At 32.0% G+C, this 21,406-nt stretch overlaps 2 protein-coding genes across 2 annotated transcripts; one reads left to right on the top strand and one right to left on the bottom strand.

Annotated features, from left to right (window-relative positions):
- Positions 1–13,112: 13,112 nt before the first annotated feature.
- Positions 13,113–14,723, bottom strand: LOC129907239 (uncharacterized). Its single transcript, XM_055983345.1, has 4 exons — positions 14,289–14,723; positions 13,600–14,221; positions 13,346–13,542; positions 13,113–13,283 (listed from the first exon to the last, which is right to left on the bottom strand). The coding sequence occupies exons 1-4, from the start codon at positions 14,548–14,550 to the stop codon at positions 13,189–13,191; spliced, it is 1,176 nt and encodes a 391-aa protein (XP_055839320.1). The 5' UTR covers positions 14,551–14,723; the 3' UTR covers positions 13,113–13,188.
- A 5,200-nt stretch (positions 14,724–19,923) lies between these two features.
- On the top strand, positions 19,924–20,843 carry LOC129911758 (uncharacterized). Its single transcript, XM_055989672.1, has 3 exons — positions 19,924–20,408; positions 20,464–20,666; positions 20,737–20,843. The coding sequence occupies exons 1-3, from the start codon at positions 19,924–19,926 to the stop codon at positions 20,841–20,843; spliced, it is 795 nt and encodes a 264-aa protein (XP_055845647.1).
- The last annotated feature ends 563 nt before the right edge of the window (positions 20,844–21,406 follow it).

Here is a 21,406-nt window from a genome sequence, read left to right as displayed (position 1 = left end):
ATCTAGCGACATTTATCTAGCGACATTTAACTAGCGACATTAAGCTAGCGACTTTTATCTAGAGACATTTATCTAGAGACATTTATCTAGCGACATTTATCTAGAGACATTTATCTAGAGACATTTGTCTAGAGACATTTGTCTAGAGACATTTGTCTTGAGACATTTATCTTGAGACAGTTATCTATCGACATTTATCTATCGACATTTATCAATCCACATTTATCAATCCACATTTATCTATCGACATTTATCTATCGACATTTATCTATCGACATTTATCTATCCACATTTATCTATCCATATTTATCTATCCACATTTATCTATCCACATTTATCAATCCACATTTATTTATCGACATTTAACTATCGACATTTATCTATCGACATTTATCTATCCACATTTATCTATCGACATTTATCTATCCACATTTATCTATCCACATTTATCTATCGACATTTATCAATCCACATTTATCAAACCACATTTATCTATCGACATTTATCTATCGACATTTATCTATCCACAATTATCAATCCACATTTATCAATCCACATTTATCTATCGACATTTATCTATCCACATTTATCAATTCACATTTTTCTATCGACATTTATCTATCCACATTCCACTATCTATCGACATTTATCTATCGACATTTATCTAGAGACATTTATCTAGCGACATTTATCTTGAGACATTTATGTAGAGACATTTATCTATCGACATTTATCTATCGACATTTATCTATCGACATTTATCTATCGACATTTATCTATCCACATTTATCTATCCACATTTATCAATCCACATTTATCAATCCACATTTATCAACCACATTTATCTATCGACATTTATCTATCCACATTTATCAATTCACATTTTTCTATCGACATTTATCTATCCACATTCCACTATCTATCGACATTTATCTATCGACATTTATCTAGAGACATTTATCTAGCGACATTTATCTTGAGACATTTATCTATCGAAATTTATCCATAGACATTTATCTATCCACATTTATCTATCCACATTTATCTATCGACATTTATCTATCCACATTTATCTGTCGACATTTATCTATCGACATTTATCTATCCACATTTATCTATCGACATTTATCAATCCACATTTATCAATCCACATTTATCAATCCACATTTATGTATCGACATTTATCTATCGACATTTATCTATCCACATTTATCTATCGACATTTATCGATCGACATTTATCTATCCACATTTATCTATCCACATTTATCAATCCACATTTATCAATCCACATTTATCTATCGAAATTTATCCATAGACATTTATCTATCCACATTTATCTATCCACATTTATCTATCGACATTTATCTATCCACATTTATCTGTCGACATTTATCTATCGACATTTATCTTTCCACATTTATCTATCCACATTTATCAATCCACATTTATTTATCGACATTTATCTATCGACATTTATCTATCCACATTTATCTATCGACATTTATCTATCCACATTTATCAATTCACATTTATCCATCGACATTTATCTATCGACATTTATCTATCCACATTTATCAATCCACATTTATCAATCCACATTTATCTATCGACATTTATCTATCCACATTTATCAATCCACATTTATCTATCGACATTTATCTATCGACATTTATCTATCCACATTCCACTATCTATCGACATTTATCTATCGACATTTATCTAGCGACATTTATCCACATTTATCTAGCGACATTTATCTATCCAAATTTATCTATCCACATTTATCTATCCACATTTATCTATCCACATTTATCTATCCACATTTATCAATCCACATTTATCTATCGACATTTATCTATCCAGATTTATCTATCCACATTTATCTATCCACATTTATCTAGCGACATTTATCTAGCGACATTTATCTAGAGACATTTATCTAGAGACGTTTATCTCGAGACATTTACCTACCGACATTTATGTATCCACATTTATCTATCCACATTTATCTAGCGACATTTATCTATCGACATTTATCTAGCGACATTTATCTATCCACATTTATCTATCCACATTTATCTAGCGACATTTATCTAGCGACATATATCTAGAGACATTTATCTAGAGATATTTATCTCGAGACATTTACCTAGCGACATTTATGTATCCACATTTATCTATCCACATTTATCTAGAGACATTTATCTAGCGACATTTAGCTAGCGACTTTTATCTAGAGACATTTATCTAGAGACATTTATCTAGAGACATTTATCTAGAGACTTTCATCTAGCGACATTTATCTAGCGACATTTAGCTAGCGACTTTTATCTAGAGACATTTATCTAGCGACATTTATCTATCGACATTTATCTAGCGACATTTATCTATCGACATTTATCTAGCGACATTTGTCTATCAACATTTATCTATCCACATTTATCTATCCACATTTATCAATCCACATTTATCAATCCACATTTATCAACCACATTTATCTATCGACATTTATCTATCCACATTTATCAATTCACATTTTTCTATCCACATTTATCAATCCACATTTATCAATCCACATTTATCTATCCACATTTATCTATCGACATTTATCTACCCACATTTATCTATCCAAATTTATCTATCCACATTTATCAATCCACATTTATCAATCCACATTTATCTATCGACATTTATCTAGCGACATTTAGCTAGCGACTTTTATCTAGAGACATTTATCTATCGACATTTATCTAGCGACATTTATCCACATTTATCTAGCGACATTTATCTATCCAAATTTATCTATCCACATTTATCTATCCACATTTATCTATCCACATTTATCTATCCACATTTATCTATCCACATTTATCAATCCACATTTATCTATCGACATTTATCTATCCACATTTATCTATCCACATTTATCTATCGACATTTATCAATCCACATTTATCAATCCACATTTATCTATCGACATTTATCTGTCGACATTTATCTAGCGACATTTATCTATCCACATTTATCTATCCACATTTATCTATCCACATTTATCAATCCACATTTATCTATCGACATTTTTCTATCCAGATTTATCTATCCACATTTATCTATCCACATTTATCTAGCGACATTTATCTAGCGACATTTATCTAGAGACATTTATCTAGAGACGTTTATCTCGAGACATTTACCTAGCGACATTTATGTATCCACATTTATCCAATCCACATTTATCGAGCGACATTTATCTATCGACATTTATCTAGCGACATTTATCTATCCACATTTATCTATCCACATTTATCAATCCACATTTATCTATCGACATTTATCTATCCACATTTATCTATCCACATTTATCTAGCGACATTTATCTAGCGACATTTATCTAGAGACATTTATCTAGAGATATTTATCTCGAGACATTTACCCAGCGACATTTATGTATCCACATTTATCTATCCACATTTACCTAGAGACATTTATCTAGCGACATTTAGCTAGCGACTTTTATCTAGAGACATTTATCTAGAGACATTTATCTAGAGACATTTATCTAGAGACTTTCATCTAGCGACATTTATCTAGCGACATTTAGCTAGCGACTTTTATCTAGAGACATTTATCTAGCGACATTTATCTATCGACATTTATCTATCGACATTTATCTTGCGACATTTATCTATCGACATTTATCTAGCGACATTTATCTATCGACATTTATCTATCCACATTTATCTATCCACATTTATCTATCCACATTTATCTATCCACATTTATCTATCCACATTTATCTATCCACATTTATCTATATACATTTATCTATCCACATTTATCTATCGACATTTATCTATCCACATTTATCTATCCACATTTATCTATCCACATTTATCAATCCACATTTATCAATCCACATTTATCAATCCACATTTATGTATCGACATTTATCTATCGACATTTATCTATCCACATTTATAAATCCACATTTATCAATCCACATTTATCTATCCACATTTATCTATCCACATTTATCAATCCACATTTATCTATCGACATTTATCTATCCACATTTATCTATCGACATTTATCAATCCACATTTATCAATCCACATTTATCAATCCACATTTATGTATCGACATTTATCTATCGACATTTATCTATCGACATTTATCTATCCACATTTATCTATCCACATTTATCTATCCACATTTATCTATCCACATTTATCAATCCACATTTATTTATCGACATTTATCTATCGACATTTATCTATCCACATTTATCTATCGACATTTATCAATCCACATTTATCAATCCACATTTATCAATCCACATTTATGTATCGACATTTATCTATCGACATTTATCTATCGACATTTATCTATCCACATTTATCTATCCACATTTATCTATCCACATTTATCTATCCACATTTATCAATCCACATTTATCAATCCACATTTATCAATCCACATTTATCAATCCACATTTATGTATCGACATTTATGTATCGACATTTATCTATCGACATTTATCTATCCACATTTATCAATCCACATTTATCAATCCACATTTATCTATCCACATTTATCTATCCACATTTATCAATCCACATTTATCTATCGACATTTATCTATCCACATTTATCTATCGACATTTATCAATCCACATTTATCAATCCACATTTATCAATCCACATTTATGTATCGACATTTATCTATCGACATTTATCTATCGACATTTATCTATCGACATTTATCTATCCACATTTATCTATCCACATTTATCAATCCACATTTATTTATCGACATTTATCTATCGACATTTATCTATCGACATTTATCTATCCACATTTATCTATCCACATTTATCTATCCACATTTATCTATCCACATTTATCAATCCACATTTATCTATCGACATTTATCTATCCACATTTATCTATCCACATTTATCTATCGACATTTATCAATCCACATTTATCAATCCACATTTATCTATCGACATTTATCTGTCGACATTTATCTAGCGACATTTATCTATCCACATTTATCTATCCACATTTATCTATCCACATTTATCAATCCACATTTATCTATCGACATTTATCTATCCAGATTTATCTATCCACATTTATCTATCCACATTTATCTAGCGACATTTATCTAGCGACATTTATCTAGAGACATTTATCTAGAGACGTTTATCTCGAGACATTTACCTAGCGACATTTATGTATCCACATTTATCCAATCCACATTTATCTAGCGACATTTATCTATCGACATTTATCTAGCGACATTTATCTATCCACATTTATCTATCCACATTTATCAATCCACATTTATCTATCGACATTTATCTATCCACATTTATCTATCCACATTTATCTAGCGACATTTATCTAGCGACATTTATCTAGAGACATTTATCTAGAGATATTTATCTCGAGACATTTACCCAGCGACATTTATGTATCCACATTTATCTATCCACATTTACCTAGAGACATTTATCTAGCGACATTTAGCTAGCGACTTTTATCTAGAGACATTTATCTAGAGACATTTATCTAGAGACATTTATCTAGAGACTTTCATCTAGCGACATTTATCTAGCGACATTTAGCTAGCGACTTTTATCTAGAGACATTTATCTAGCGACATTTATCTATCGACATTTATCTATCGACATTTATCTAGAGACATTTATCTATCGACATTTATCTTGCGACATTTATCTATCGACATTTATCTAGCGACATTTATCTATCGACATTAATCTATCCACATTTATCTATCCACATTTATCTATCCACATTTATCTATCCACATTTATCTATCCACATTTATCTATCCACATTTATCAATCCACATTTATCTATCGACATTTATCTATCCACATTTATCTATCCACATTTATCTATCCACATTTATCAATCCACATTTATCAATCCACATTTATGTATCGACATTTATCTATCGACATTTATCTATCCACATTTATCAATCCACATTTATCAATCCACATTTATCTATCCACATTTATCTATCCACATTTATCAATCCACATTTATCTATCCACATTTATCAATCCACATTTATTTATCGACATTTATCTATCGACATTTATCTATCCACATTTATCAATCCACATTTATCAATCCACATTTATCTATCGACATTTATCTATCCACATTTATCAATCCACATTTATCTATCGACATTTATCTATCGACATTTATCTATCCACATTCCACTATCTATCGACATTTATCTATCGACATTTATCTAGAGACATTTATCTATCCACATTTATCTATCGACATTTATCTATCCACATTTATCTAGCGACATTTATCTATCCACATTTATCTATCCACATTTATCTATCGACATTTATCAATCCACATTTATCAATCCACATTTATCAATCCACATTTATTTATCGACATTTATCTATCGACATTTATCTATCCACATTTATCAATCCACATTTATCAATCCACATTTATCTATCGACATTTATCTATCCACATTTATCAATCCACATTTATCAATCCACATTTATCTATCGACATTTATCTATCCACATTTATCAATCCACATTTATCTATCGACATTTATCTATCCACATTTATCAATCCACATTTATCTATTGACATTTATCTATCGACATTTATCAATCCACATTTATCAATCCACATTTATCAATCCACATTTATGTATCGACATTTATCTATCGACATTTATCTATCGACATTTATCTATCCACATTTATCTATCCACATTTATCAATCCACATTTATTTATCGACATTTATCTATCGACATTTATCTATCCACATTTATCTATCGACATTTATCAATCCACATTTATGTATCGACATTTATCTATCGACATTTATCTATCGACATTTATCTATCCACATTTATCTATCCACATTTATCAATCCACATTTATTTATCGACATTTATCTATCGACATTTATCTATCCACATTTATCAATCCACATTTATCAATCCACATTTATCTATCGACATTTATCTATCCACATTTATCAATCCACATTTATCTATCGACATTTATCTATCGACATTTATCAATCCACATTTATCTATCGACATTTATCAATCCACATTTATCTATCGACATTTATCTATCCACATTTATCAATCCACATTTATCAATCCACATTTATCTATCGACATTTATCTATCCACATTTATCAATCCACATTTATCTATCGACATTTATCTATCGACATTTATCTATCCACATTCCACTATCTATCGACATTTATCTATCGACATTTATCTAGAGACATTTATCTATCCACATTTATCTATCGACATTTATCAATCCACATTTATCTAGCGACATTTATCTATCCACATTTATCTTGCGACATTTATCTATCCACATTTATCTATCCACATTTATCTAGCGACATTTATCTAGCGACATTTATCTAGAGACATTTATCTAGAGACATTTATCTCGAGACATTTACCTAGCGACATTTATGTATCCACATTTATCTATCCACATTTATCTAGAGACATTTATCTAGCGACATTTAGCTAGCGACTTTTATCTAGAGACATTTATCTAGAGACATTTATCTAGAGACATTTATCTAGAGACTTTCATCTAGCGACATTTATCTAGCGACATTTATCTATCGACATTTATGTACATACATTTATCTATCGACATTTATCTATCGACATTTATCTATCGACATTTATCTAGAGACATTTATCTAGAGACATTTATCTAGCGACATTAAGCTAGCGACTTTTATCTAGAGACATTTATCTAGAGACATTTATCTAGCGACATTTACCTAGCCACATTTATCTAGCTACATTTATATAGAGACATTTATCTAGCTACATTGATCTAGAGACATTTATCTAGATACAATTATCTAGAGACATTTATCTAGAGACATTTATCTAGAGACATTTATCTAGCGACATTTATCTAGCGACATTTATCTAGAGACATTTATCTACCGACATTTATCTAGAGACATTTATCTAGAGACATTTCTCTCGAGACATTTCTCTCGAGACATTTCTCTCGAGACATTTCTCTCGAGACATTTCTCTCGAGATATTTCTCTCGAGACATTTCTCTCGAGATATTTCTCTCGAGACATTTCTCATGAGACATTTATCATGAGATATTTCTCATGAGACATTTATCATGAGACATGTCTCATGGAATTGAGACATGTTTTCAGAAATAAAAGAATCTTACTTTAAAGTCAACGTTTACATTATTTCGATGGGTTAAATTTAACAAGGATTTTAGCGTTTTGCAAAATTTAATTTTTTTTTTGCAGATTTTGAAGTAACCTAGAACGAAATGAATCGCTTACATTGCCGATTTTGTAGAAAACTAATCCAGCTGCAAATCCGAGGTTTCGGCATTGCATTTCGTTCTGGGTTACTTCAAATTTTGTGCAAAACAGTCAGGAAAACTATACAAAAATGCGTTTGCAAATTTTCCAAATGTTGTTAAGGCTTAAGGCTGTATCCAAGTCTAGGAGATGAAGGGGGCCTCCAAGAAAATGTGGATACAGGGCCCCCAAAGATCTAGTTACGCCACTGGAAGTAGCACGGTATGAGCTTCTTTATTAATTCTTTACCTAGTTTTTAATTGGAATGATATTACAGGCGTTTTTAAAGTTTTACCTCGTTTTAAAAGTTGTTCCTTACAATATTAAAATTTTTTGACTTCTAAGGCCATATTTATTCACTCTCCATTATATTTAAAGTCACCATTTAACATTGAAAATCTGTCAAATCGCATATGAATTTTAAAATCTCCCATCTTGAATAGCGACTTTCGATATCGATTTTGAATTTTTTTATCAATAACGAAAAAAAAAATAGAAAGTTTAACCATACACGGAGAAAAAGACCACTTAAAAATAAGCGGATTCCGTATTAATTTAATCGGATTTCAGAATGGTTTTTCGCCAAAATGAATGCGGAAATTCAAAAGAAATCTATTTAATTTAAGCGGAAAATCATGTTGTTTTTATGTGGGAACATTTTAGTTTAAACAAAAAACTGTCTAGGATCGATCCTACAACTGTTGGATTACTAGGCGAGTGCTTTACCATAAGCCTATCTTACTCTTGGAAATAAGTAGGTATGATAAACTGAAGATATTCGTTGTATTAGCATCCAAACGGAAAAATTTCTAGTAGGTCAGTAGTAAAAATCTTTCAAGAAAACACAATGCTTGGAATCCTGGGATAACAATTTTACTAAAAAATATCCAATAACATCTGAAAGAATCTAAGAAACAAGAATACAATTATTTCTTCTGGCCAAAGACCTAAAACAAATTCTATATACCTTGCGTTGCGACATAAACACATACACAATAATGTGTTTCATATTAGTATGGCAATGTGATGATTCCTTTAAGTTATTGGTCATCTTCTTTAATCAACGAAAAAGAAACTTATACATCTGTGATTGTAGTATAAAAGTTATAAGATTTCAAGAAAAGGGGTGAAATTGATACACATCTAGAAAAAAAATTAAAAGGAAATTAGAAAAACGCATTAAGGCAGAAAACTAACACGAATTTCCTTTTTGTGTTATTCACCCTTTCTAGACTCAAGTGCGTAGAATTTCTCACATTAGAAATAGAACACGCGGTCAAAATCTTTACCAACTTTATTTTGTGTAAGAAGTCAGTGTTTTATATTTTTGTTGTAATTCTTCAGATCTTTAAATGCATGGCATACTTTTAGTCGCAAAAAGTTTTCTTTTACCTTTACTCAGATTGACAATGGGAATTTTCGTCCTGTTCAAAGAACCAAAAAGTCCTTTTAATTAGGACGAAAAATAAATTAAACAAAAGTCAATATTTCCCCCAAAAGCTCTTACAAAATATTCGAAAAAGTGAATGCACTAAAAATCCTCTTACTTGTCAGCATGATGTCCATGCGTTTCCAATGCGTTTAAGGTACATCCACCTCTCCTCTCCAATGTCTGTCGTTGTTTTCGTCCATTTAAACAAAAGTTTGTGTAGATTCCAAAAAAGAACATCACTATCATCTTCCTCTTCGTCTATACTACTACACTCTCCTATACCTTCATATAAACTTCAAAAATGTTGAAATCCACTATATAAGAGTTACTACCAACAACAGAAAATAGATGGACGCAACCAGCTGCCTTTGGAGTACCCAGCATCGCATCAGCTAGTAAATCACTTTCGTAGAACTAATGTAGTGTCAAATGCATTTCCAGAGAGAGCATATAGAAAAGCGAGTCAACGACATTTGGGGTGTTCAAAGAGAGGGGGGGGGGAGAGGAAAATAAAGTCAAAGCCTTGTCAGTGGTGATGGGCGAGTTATAGAGTTTTGCTGGAACTGGGTGGCCTTGCACCAACTATGCACCACCTCAACAAGCCCAGTGCACTTGTCATCGCTAGGGTCTTTTATATGCACACACTCGCCTTCCTCATACTCCCCATCATCGCTAGCAGCCATCACGAAATGTGCAAGGAAATCGTATTAAATATGCACACCTTCCTGCAGGGACAACCGATTGCGAATTTTGTAGCAGAACGAAACCGAATCGAGTCGAGTCGAGCCGAGTCCAAGTCGGAGAGTAGTCGGAGGATCGCCCTTTGCTGCATATCTTTTGGTTGCACCGGACATTGAAAACTTTTCAGCACTTTCTACTCTCATCTAATCGACCACTAGATAGCTATCCCAGCACCCAAAAAGTTTCCCAGCACTCTGTGTGTATCACACTTCAGCACTTTTGTCCTATTCACATGTTATGGTCCATACTTCCAACTGCATACACAAACAGGGTACAGCTTATAGTTTATCCCTCGAAAAATCTCTCTCTCTCTCATCTCCATTGTGGGTGCTAGGGAGGGTGTGTTGGGTAAATAATAATAGTTTCCCCGTACTTTGGCAGAATGTCTGGCGTAGCTGTGTTGACTGTTTGCGGGAATTTTGTGATTAAAATATTTGCATACTTTCTGGTGGAAAAGAGAGCTTTGAATCAGTCCCGGCCCGGGTCCGCTTTGCCGGAAAAATTCCAACAAAATCTGAGCTGTTGAAAAAGTTTCTCAACACATACACTTTCAACTTGGAAAAAAGGGTTGCCACTTTACAAACAAAAAATAATCATTTTTTTACAAATTGTGAAAAAGTGTCTTGAAAAGTATGCAACTATTAAGCATAATGTAGGTACTAATGAACGCATCCAGACCCTTACAAAATAAAAGAAAAATATAGAGGAGACCCTAACCCACAGATTATTGAGGCTTTATGTATTCCCAATAGCTGTTTTATCAAAAATTATTTCTGTGCGCCTAAAATTATACTTCAATTTTTTTTTTTTTTTTATATTTAGATCAAGGGAAATATTATAAAGTGGGAACCTTTAACTATCAGACTTTCATTGCATTATATGTACTTCGTATTGCAGCCACAATTTTTCGAAAGTCCGAAATGAGGGTTGTTTACCCAGAAATACACCCCAAAGGGTCGTTATACTTCGACGACTAAAAGAAAATGAGTGCGCAGAAAAAAATCTAAAAAAAAATGCACACACAAAGAATTAAAAAAAAAAAAAACAAGAACCTACAACGAGAATAATTTCGGTCATCAGAAAGGTCATTGCGATAGCGATTGCCGGGTTTCTAGCAATGAATTTGGCCAATTTGAGGGAGTCAACAGTGGTTGTCCAGATATAATGCCTCCCATGGTGACAACGACGACGGACGGCTTTTTGGATCGACCTGGTTTTTTGTGTGTGTATGTGAATGTCTTTCTGTCACACCAACTACTATATTCTCGTACAAATACACCTATACAACGTTCGCTATGCACACACTATGGTGATTGTGATTGTCACTGCCAGTGTCATTTAGCTGACTGGTTAGGACGAAGCTCGCTGGGCTAGTAGGTTTGTTGGGTGTGTGTGATGGTATTGCTCTTTTGTTCCGACGAGGAAGCAGAAGCAGCAGCCAGCAATGAAGACGAACTGTTAACATAGAAGAGATGTTTGGTTTTGGCCTTTTGTGATGTGCTCCTCCTAATGATTGTTTTTGCATGTACTCGTACATATAGCTCCAGTAGACAGTATAGATTCGTGCATATTGATGGGAAGTGAGAGAAGTGAGTAATGGAACATTTCAGGACCTTCTTCCAATTTCAGTTGTAGGTATATGGTAGTAGAAAGATTCACTCTCTGACATATAGAGTTAAACGGTGCCTTTTCCCTTTGGCATGTTTATAGGAGTGATGTTTTGGGTGTATTCCTTGCGGTTGTGGTTAATTGAACGAATGGAGGAGTATAGGTAGAACATGAAACCGGAAATTTGGTTTTTTGTTTTGTGTTTTTTTTTTTTTTGGCTTATTCAGGTTGGAAATTTTATAAATTCATGCGTATGGGATTGATTTAATGATTTTTCAAGGTCAATTTTATAAGACGTTTAGAATTATGGACACAATTTAACGGGTACCCGGTTTTTTAAGTACTGAATTTTGTTAAGTTATTAGAGGCCTTATGCTTCCTTTCGGGACATAAGGTCTCAAATGCAAGCCATCGTTTACGGTTTCTAGAAATATATTTAACCCTCTATCGGCACACGAGTGCGAATTTGGCAGGACAAAAATTAAAAGTGGTCACAAAAAAGTGTCTTTATAAGGGTGAAAATACATTTTTTTGAATTGTGAATACGCAATATTCGAATTCCTCGGAATATGCTACATCAATTTCATATATGATTCTCTATAAAATAGTGAGACCGAAAAAAGTTCTGGCGACATGAAAAAGTATAAACCAAATTTGCTAAAAAGAGTAGTGCCTACAGAGGGTTAAGCTCCCTCCCGAAATTCCTGGTATGCATGACGAAAGGCCATAAAAAACTAATCTGCACATGAGATCTACAAACGCGTTCCTCCATTCATGTACTATTCAAGCTCTTATTAAAAATTTTATAGTAGTAAATTTAACTTATTCTAGTTTACACGTTTTGGTTTGCTTACCTATTCAAAGCAAAAGATAATGATATAAACCCTCAATATTTCTAAACTTATGTCTTTGATGTCTTTATTCCATTGGTAATCAAAAATGTTATTTCTACATTTTTATCTTCGTTAAGTTTTTAAAATAATAAATTAATTCTAAGCAATATTGAAAGTAATTTGAAATCCTAAATCCTGCGGCGAAGAATACTGGTCACTGTTGAAATAAATTACAAAAGGTCCTGCAGCGCCATCTGTAAGATATACACCAAAATTTAGTAACTTTTAAGAACTATTAAACTTTTTACAAACTCACAAATAGCTTTTGTTCCTTTTGTCGAAGTTCCACAAAAATAAGTTGGTTGCAAAGTGCCCAGAGTCGAAGTTACAACCGCTCCTGGAATCAATAAATAGTCATCCGACCTCCCGGTTGTAGGAATCAACGAATGACAATCAGTATCATAACCATTATTAACTCCTTCATTAGGTAATCCAAAATCTGTGAAAGAGAATCTAAGAAAAAAATGTATTAAAAATGTGATTCTCATTGAAAATATAATTCACACTCACTCGATTGCTGAATCCCCAACTTGCCGTTGAAAACAAATGGCATAGTTCAAATTACTCATATAAGGCCCTACACCACTATTAAAGTTGAAAGACTCGAAAGTTCCAGTCCTTTCTGTAAAATATTGCGTACATCCTCGTGGAGCTAACATAGGCAAGTCGTTGCTTTGAGATGAGAATATATTCTTCAAGTCTTGAAAACCAGCATTTTTGGCAAATGGAAGGAGTCCTTTTCGAGTAGAAGCTGTTGGACACTCTAATTGTGTCACAATCAGTCTCCATCGAGATACTGGATCACGGTTAGGAAGATTGAAGATTAAATTCACATTGGCATCAGTTCCACCAGCAACATCAAATGGCACATACAAATGTTGACCATCGTTATTTCCACAAAGGGTTATATCGTTGACCTCAAGACGGTCACTGCATTCAACAGTGTCTCCTGCATTAGCTCCAGTTGTTACAGCTTGGGGCTGTTGCAAACGGAATTCCTCCATTTCGATCTTAATTTGACAGACATTTGGGCTGTAGGGTTCAAAGACATAGGTGCATTTTGAAGGAATACTCGTTGGGGTCTGAATCAGGGTCCTCTTCAATTTGGATGTCTTGCCACATTGTACATTTGCTATGTAAGAAAATAGAGACATTTGAAAGTTTTTTTTTGAAAAGAATAAAAATTTGTAAAGACTTACTTTCACAACAGACTCCATAAGTTCCACAAAATCCCGAAACCGTTCCACCATTTCGCATGCAATTGAAACGTGTCATGCAACTTCCTGTATGTCCCGTTTGAGTTTCACAATTGTTTAAATTGAGTGATGGCTTCTTTAAACGGTCTCCAAGTCTTCTTGCAGTCCTATTACTTGTAGATAAATTAGGTTCCACAAAGGCTTTTGCAGTGTCCAATACCACCAAGGCTACTAAAAGAACAGCAAATTGGAAGATCAAAGCCATTGTGTCTGTCAGCAATTCAAAAGGCTATCTAGAACTAATTTCTGACGTGAACTTGTGCGAACTTTTATACTTCAAGATTGTAAATTCTTGAGATTTTAGGGTTCAATGGACAGCGTGGATTGGCTAGAACAATATTGATTTTAATGACAATATTCTTTAGTGACCAACTTGACTTCTTTGTTTTTAGTCAATATTTGCTTAAAGATCTTGGCCTGTTTAACTTAAAAGTTTAAATGAATTAGAAATTAAAGATTTCTTCAGCAGAAAGTCTTGAGAATGTCTTCAATTGAAGAATGTCGAAATCAATTTCAATATCTCTGATAGTGGGTGAATGATGATAAGGAATGCGATAGATATCCCCCCCCCTTAAACATGAAAGAACACTTCTCTGTCGAAATTCTTCCTAAAAAAAAAGTAGTCAATATCTTGAAATGGAGTCTATCAGAAAGGTATATCTCATTTACCAACTCATCGCATTACCCAAGAATACAAAAGTTAGGTATAGGTACAAAGTGCTAATTGAAGTACACAACTTTTGGGCGGATTTTTTAATGTAAAGATTTGTACGATGAAGGGGAGAAGGGAGGGGAGGGGGCTTGATGGCATATAATAGATACAGAATTGTTCCAACATTAGTTTAACTGAACCGCACAGTGGTTAATGGCTTGTTTACACTTCTTCTTCTTCTGTGAGAGACAATATAACTATATCTACACTTCACAACAACTCTTTATAGATAGTGACTGTTGAAGGCGGTATAGTTGTTGTTGTTGTTTTTAGTTGTTGGTTTATATCTCTTCTCTATAATACTTCTTTCGTTCATTCTTCTTCCTATATTTTACAATATTGTTTACTGTGGCATTAGCGATGTTTGACTTTAAACTTTTCATTCTTTCGATTTTGGGCGTACACTCTTTTGCGGGAGATAACAACTATGGGGTTTTGTTTTTAAGGTGGAATTTTAATTGGACGCTTGACATAGCGGATGATAATGTCTATTGTACATATTATGGTTTTTGTGGATTGTGATGGTGCGGTTCAATGGAATGATATCGGTGGTAATTGAGATGTCTTAAAAAGATTGGATGATGGCTTATTTTGTGGGAGAGCGGTTTTTGGTACCTTCTTATATGCTACTGTTTCTTAGAAGATTAAGATGTTAGTGAATACGTTAGTGGTAATTGAGGTGGTGAAAATGAGTTGTCACGTAGGTGTTATTTGAATTTTAGAGGCCTCACAAGTTGTGCGTTAATAGTAAATAGAATACAAGAATTGATCCCACGTACTTTTTGTACCTAATTTAAAAAACGTAACGATATTTCAAGAAAATTAGTATAAGTTTTCAAGTTTGCAAATTTTTAGAGTCGAATGGCATCTCCACTAATATACGACAAAGGCAGTTCTTTTCAAGAAATTGCTAACTAGTCATGAAGTACCTATTTAAAATTTGATTTAATTTGAATTCTGAACTATTACGATCATTTTAAGAACTGTTGTGTATCGAAACACTCAAAATTTGCCAAGTTAGATGTAGGCATTTTTCGACAGGAAAATTGAGTTGAGCCCCACTGTGTAGGCGGTCGACTTGCTTTCTTTGGCAGTACTACATATTTTGACCCGGTACCTTCGAGATCTTACGTTCGATTGCTCTCAAATTATTGCTAAGTATAGGTATTATCTACCTACAATGACACGAAATATTTTTTTGATAACTTGATTAGTTTTTTTTTGTATGTTTTTGCTTGAAAAATGTCAGTAAAAAATTTTTTTTTTTTTTTTCAGATCAGCATAATTTTTCTAATGGTCGAAAAAAAAAATAGACACGCTACATCAATTTAGTCACACTATTTAAGAAAAACCTGAATTTTTTTCAATGAACCATAACCGAGTACTTACTAAGTGGGAAAAGGACCGTACGTATCGTGTGTGTAGGACTTCCAAAATACAATTTTACAATATTATTTTTGAAACACTTTATGATATTGAGTTAAAAAATAAAAATATTCCGAAAAAAGTGCATTTTTCGTTCCGCCCAAGGTGGCGGTTTTTATTTTTATTGGATTTTTTAGTTGGATTTCTATAATTTTTTTTTGAAAATGTACCTTTTTTGTTTCAAGTAAGCTTGAATTTTTTTGTATTTTTGTGATTTTCAATTTTTCTTATAGAAGATGTAGAAATATGCTATTATTGCAGAAAAATATTGTAAAAATCGGAAACAACCATATCTAAAAACGTAGTTTTCTGATCGATTTTTCAGTAAAATGACTGCAATGAGGTGTTTAATAATTTCTTTAAATATTTTATTTTTATATAATACAAAGTCCTTTAAATTATAAACAAACAATTTGGGCAATATCATCATAATCATAAATATTAACGGACTTAAATCAAAACTTGCCGCTCAGTTTTTTATTACCTTAAGTAAATTGCAAGAATTCAAAAGTCATTAATTTTCATCCGATTTTTGTTCTTTTACCAACTAAAAAAAAAGACATAATATGATATATGACATATTAAGAAAAAATATTTAATGCACCCATTCTGCATTGATTTTTTTGCAATACATACAGAAAATTTGTTACTTGCAATACAATTTTTTGGTGCAAAAAAAAATTTTGTATGAACAATTTTTTGCAATTAATATTTTTTTTTATTTGTAATGTAAAGCTATTTTTTAACAACCCTGTGTTTTTTGAATTTAAAATACTTGACTTGGTATAAATAAAACTGTTTATGATATTGAAAAAGGTTTTCATATCCAATATAAACAATAATGCGATCCCTTTACCGAGCAACATAGTCGTTTAAGAACATTTAGTTTTTAGAAAAATGTTTGTTAATTTTTTCCTTTTTCATTTAAAAAAATTTGGTGTTATTTTGACTGAATTTCAATACAATACAATTTTTTGGTGCAAAAAAAAATTGTGTATGAACAATTTTTTTGCAATTAATATTTTTTTTTATTTGTAATGTAAAGCTATTTTTTAACAACCCTGTGTTTAAGTAGTATCTAAATGAAAACATATTTTTTTGCGCGGCAAAAATTGTATTGAGTCCAAGTGCAACTGAATTTAAATTTTGTATTTGCTTACTTACCTATTGTGTGTTTTTTTTTTTTTTTTTCGGAAAACTCAGAAGGAATTTGTAAAGTGCTCGATCTTTATTATACACGACAAAATGTCGCACGTATCCTTCAAAGTTATTATGCTATTTTTATCGCTTTATTTTAAAAATATAGAAAGTGTAAAAAAAATAAATAATTCATGATATAAAGCGAGTGCTTTAAATTAAAAATTAAGGAAACAAATTTCCAAGCTTATCGTTACAGATAAAACTGGGAGTTATCATGTTTCTACAAAACAATGAATATATCGTCGTTGTTTAAGAAAACCGGTATAGCTCAAAAATCTTAGGTAATTCTTCAGAAAAGCTGTTCCCAAGTTTGTCAATTTTCATGAATTACCAACACTTTTCACGCTATAAGTAAGCTTAGACTTAAAATGAGTATAGATATGGATGGGCTTAAACTCAACTTTGAGCTTTCTTAAAACTATGAAAATAGTAATTATTTTTACCTGCGATATACTATGTATGCACTCTAACTATATACTATATTATACTCTTGAGCAAGTTTATTTCACAGTAAAAAAAAAAGCTCTTATTTTTTTAATGATAGGTACCTAGGTACATTAGAGTGGAGCATTTTTGGACTTTTCTTTCAGATCACTGCGTGCAGCTCATGGTTTATGCCTTCTGCTCTTCTGAACATATTCTGATACTTTTTTTTTATTCGACAATGGAAAAAGAATAATCGGGAAGCCTCTGAAGATTACTCGTATTTCACGAAAATCGATATTTTATGAGGCGTTAGAACCCATCTGAATTGACTTAATCTTTTTCATTTCACTACCAACTGCTCATAACTTATGCTGAGTGGTCTCTAGAACCAGATCTGATCAACTATTTTGAGTCTTTAATGGAAAAAACGAAATCGGGAAGGCTCCGAAAAATGCACATTTTCGCAAAAAATTCAGATTTTTTAAATTGTATAAAATCCCACCCAGAACAAATTTCTTTTACAACTTGTTTGTATTTGCTATATTTGTTAGAACCTATTTGAACCTTATAAGCTATGCAGCACTCAAACTGAGAACTTTTCTGTAATAATGACGTCGTTTATGGTTGATTTAAGAAAATGCTACTTTGACATCCCTTGACCCATTTCGATAGAATTTTAAATTCTAATACTACACTTAAAAACTTCGTTAAAAATTTAATTTTTATATAAAAGACTAAACTTTGTAACTGCATTTAATTTATGTCGATATCTTATTTCAATCCTTAGATATTTGACATTTAGGTGTTTCCATAATTCTAGCTTAATTTTTTTAACTTTACCTGCAGACGGTTTTCTTAGATACCATACAATATTTTGTTTTCCACAAACTTTTGTTTTTAATATTGTTAAATTCATAAAAATAAATCGTTAAACGGTATAATTACTACGCCATTTTGACTTCGAAATAAAAATTTAGCATGGGCATGAATTTAGTTTGGGCAAGAATTATGGAAACACCTAAATGTCAAATATATAAGGATTGAAATAAAATATCGACATAATCCACTCTAACCTACATACTTATTTTTTTTTTATTTTGAATAAATAAGAAATTATCATTACCTACAAAAGTTATAAAAAAAAAAATAAAACTGACAAAAATTAGCCTTTCTCAACTGTACCTATTCAGTTGAACCAAAGTGTAGTTATTTTACTAAGTATGTAGATATTAATTATTTTTATTCCAATCACTAATATACCCTGCAAACTTATTTTTTTGCATATACCTAGCAAAGAAGTTTTTTGATTTACCTACATTATAACAAAAATACAAAACCAACAAAATCATACCAGACAACATGCGATTATTCTTCAATTAAGAATTATCTAATAATTTCAGTTATTTCTCATAGATTTTTAAAAGCAATTACCAAAAAAAAACATATTATTGATAAGATAGAAAAATCCAATCATGTCCCATATGGACAGATTACATCTCTATTAATTTTGCAAATATATAAAACCGCACTGATTGAAGCTCACACCATCCAGTTATCGCCCGCTAGCTTCATTCATCAGAATGAAGTTTTTAATCTGTATTTCTGCAGTCGCTATCCTAAGTGTTGGAATTGACCAAGTTTCTTCATTAGTTTGTGGTGAAAAAACTTCAGCCAAAACAGTGTCAATTGATAATCCAACTTCACCTCCAAATATTTGTGAATATAAAATTTCACCAAAGAATAAGAAAATATGTCAGGTTTGTTTAACTTAATTTGGTATTAATTAATGTCCTTCTAACAAATAACTTTTTTAAGATGCGAATTGATATTTCTATGACTTTGGGTCAACCAGAAATTCCAAATACAAAAAACGGTCTAGAATTCCCTGATTGTACCCAGGAATACCTTCTGATTGGTAAATTTAAGCTCTGTGGCGTTCAAACCAAACAACACCTTTATGTACCCATCGATAAAAAAGCTGGAATGGATTCTCTAGAAATTGTCTTCAAAACAGCCCAAAGGAAAGGACTTTCTAAGCTACCACCTCTTTCCTGGAATTTAGAGGTTACTCAGCTTGAGTGTCCTGATGGCATTTCTTTGTTCAGAAGTTCCCAGCCAGAAGGAAGAGCACGTGGAAAAAAAGATGGTTTCCTTTTAGCTCCAGCAGGATGCGATCAGTACTACCCGGAAACGGAAGGAACAGTTCGTTCATTCAATTTTAACGATGGAGAGGGTTTATATCCTTTCAATTTGACCTATGCCATGTGTTTCAGGAGGACACCTACCACAACTGGATTATTGTAAGTGACTTCTTCCATTTATTCCAACTTTATTACTTTATACCTTCACTTTTAGAATCAATGCTGAAGCATTTAATCTTCCCCAAGAATCAGATGGTGTTACTATATTTGCCCAAACAGACACCCAATGTTATCCCCAATTGCCAACCGAAGGACGTATCGATGATTATCTGATGATTCCACAAGCACAGGTGCAGGAAAATGAAGTTCGAGCAAATTATTTCTGTGGAGAGAGTATTAATGGATATAGGGTTTTGAGTGAGTATTTTTTTTCTTCTCAAAAGTTCTTCAAACTCAAACTTCATACAAAATTTTAACTTTATTTCAGGCACAATGCCAGGACCAATGTCTATTGTTTTTCACAGTGGTTCAGTTTATCGAAAAGGAACTAAATCTCAAGGCTTTTCATTGGATTATCAAGTTATTTCTTCGTAAAAGTTTAAAATACTAAAAATAAAGCTTTAAAAGTTTGAAAATATGAATGAGAAAAGCTTTAGTACTAAAGTTCGTAGATGGTTGGTGTATTGGATAAGAGTTAAATTTTTAAATAGGCATTTTAATTTCCCGTTATTTTTGGTTTGCATATTGGATTGATTGATTTTAAAAGTTTGGAAGGTAAGTTTATTTTTCAGTTTCAGTGAATTAAGTGTGCAACAATGTCGCAGAATTTGGCACATAAAAATTGAAAAGTGTCAAATTCTCGAAAAAAAAAAAAATAATTACAAAAGAGTTTATACAAATTTTGAACTTTTTGAAGTTATAGCTCTTTTTCTTCGAAAACTTGTTACTTACGATACAATTTTGTCCTGATTGGTCAATTTAAATTTCTATAAAACGTTGTCTGAAAAGTAGGTAACAACGAAGTGTTAAATTGATGGCCTGCTCTATAGATAATATCACGCAAATATATTTAACTTATCATATTACTGAAAAATATTTTAACTATATTCTGTGCGTGAAAAATCTTAAAGCGAAAATACATTGGCACAGCGTCAGTA

The sequence above is a fragment of the Episyrphus balteatus genome, chromosome 1, assembly GCF_945859705.1.
Source record: "Episyrphus balteatus chromosome 1, idEpiBalt1.1, whole genome shotgun sequence".
Lineage (NCBI taxonomy): Eukaryota > Metazoa > Arthropoda > Insecta > Diptera > Syrphidae > Episyrphus > Episyrphus balteatus.
This window is presented reverse-complemented; position numbering and strand designations above follow the sequence as displayed.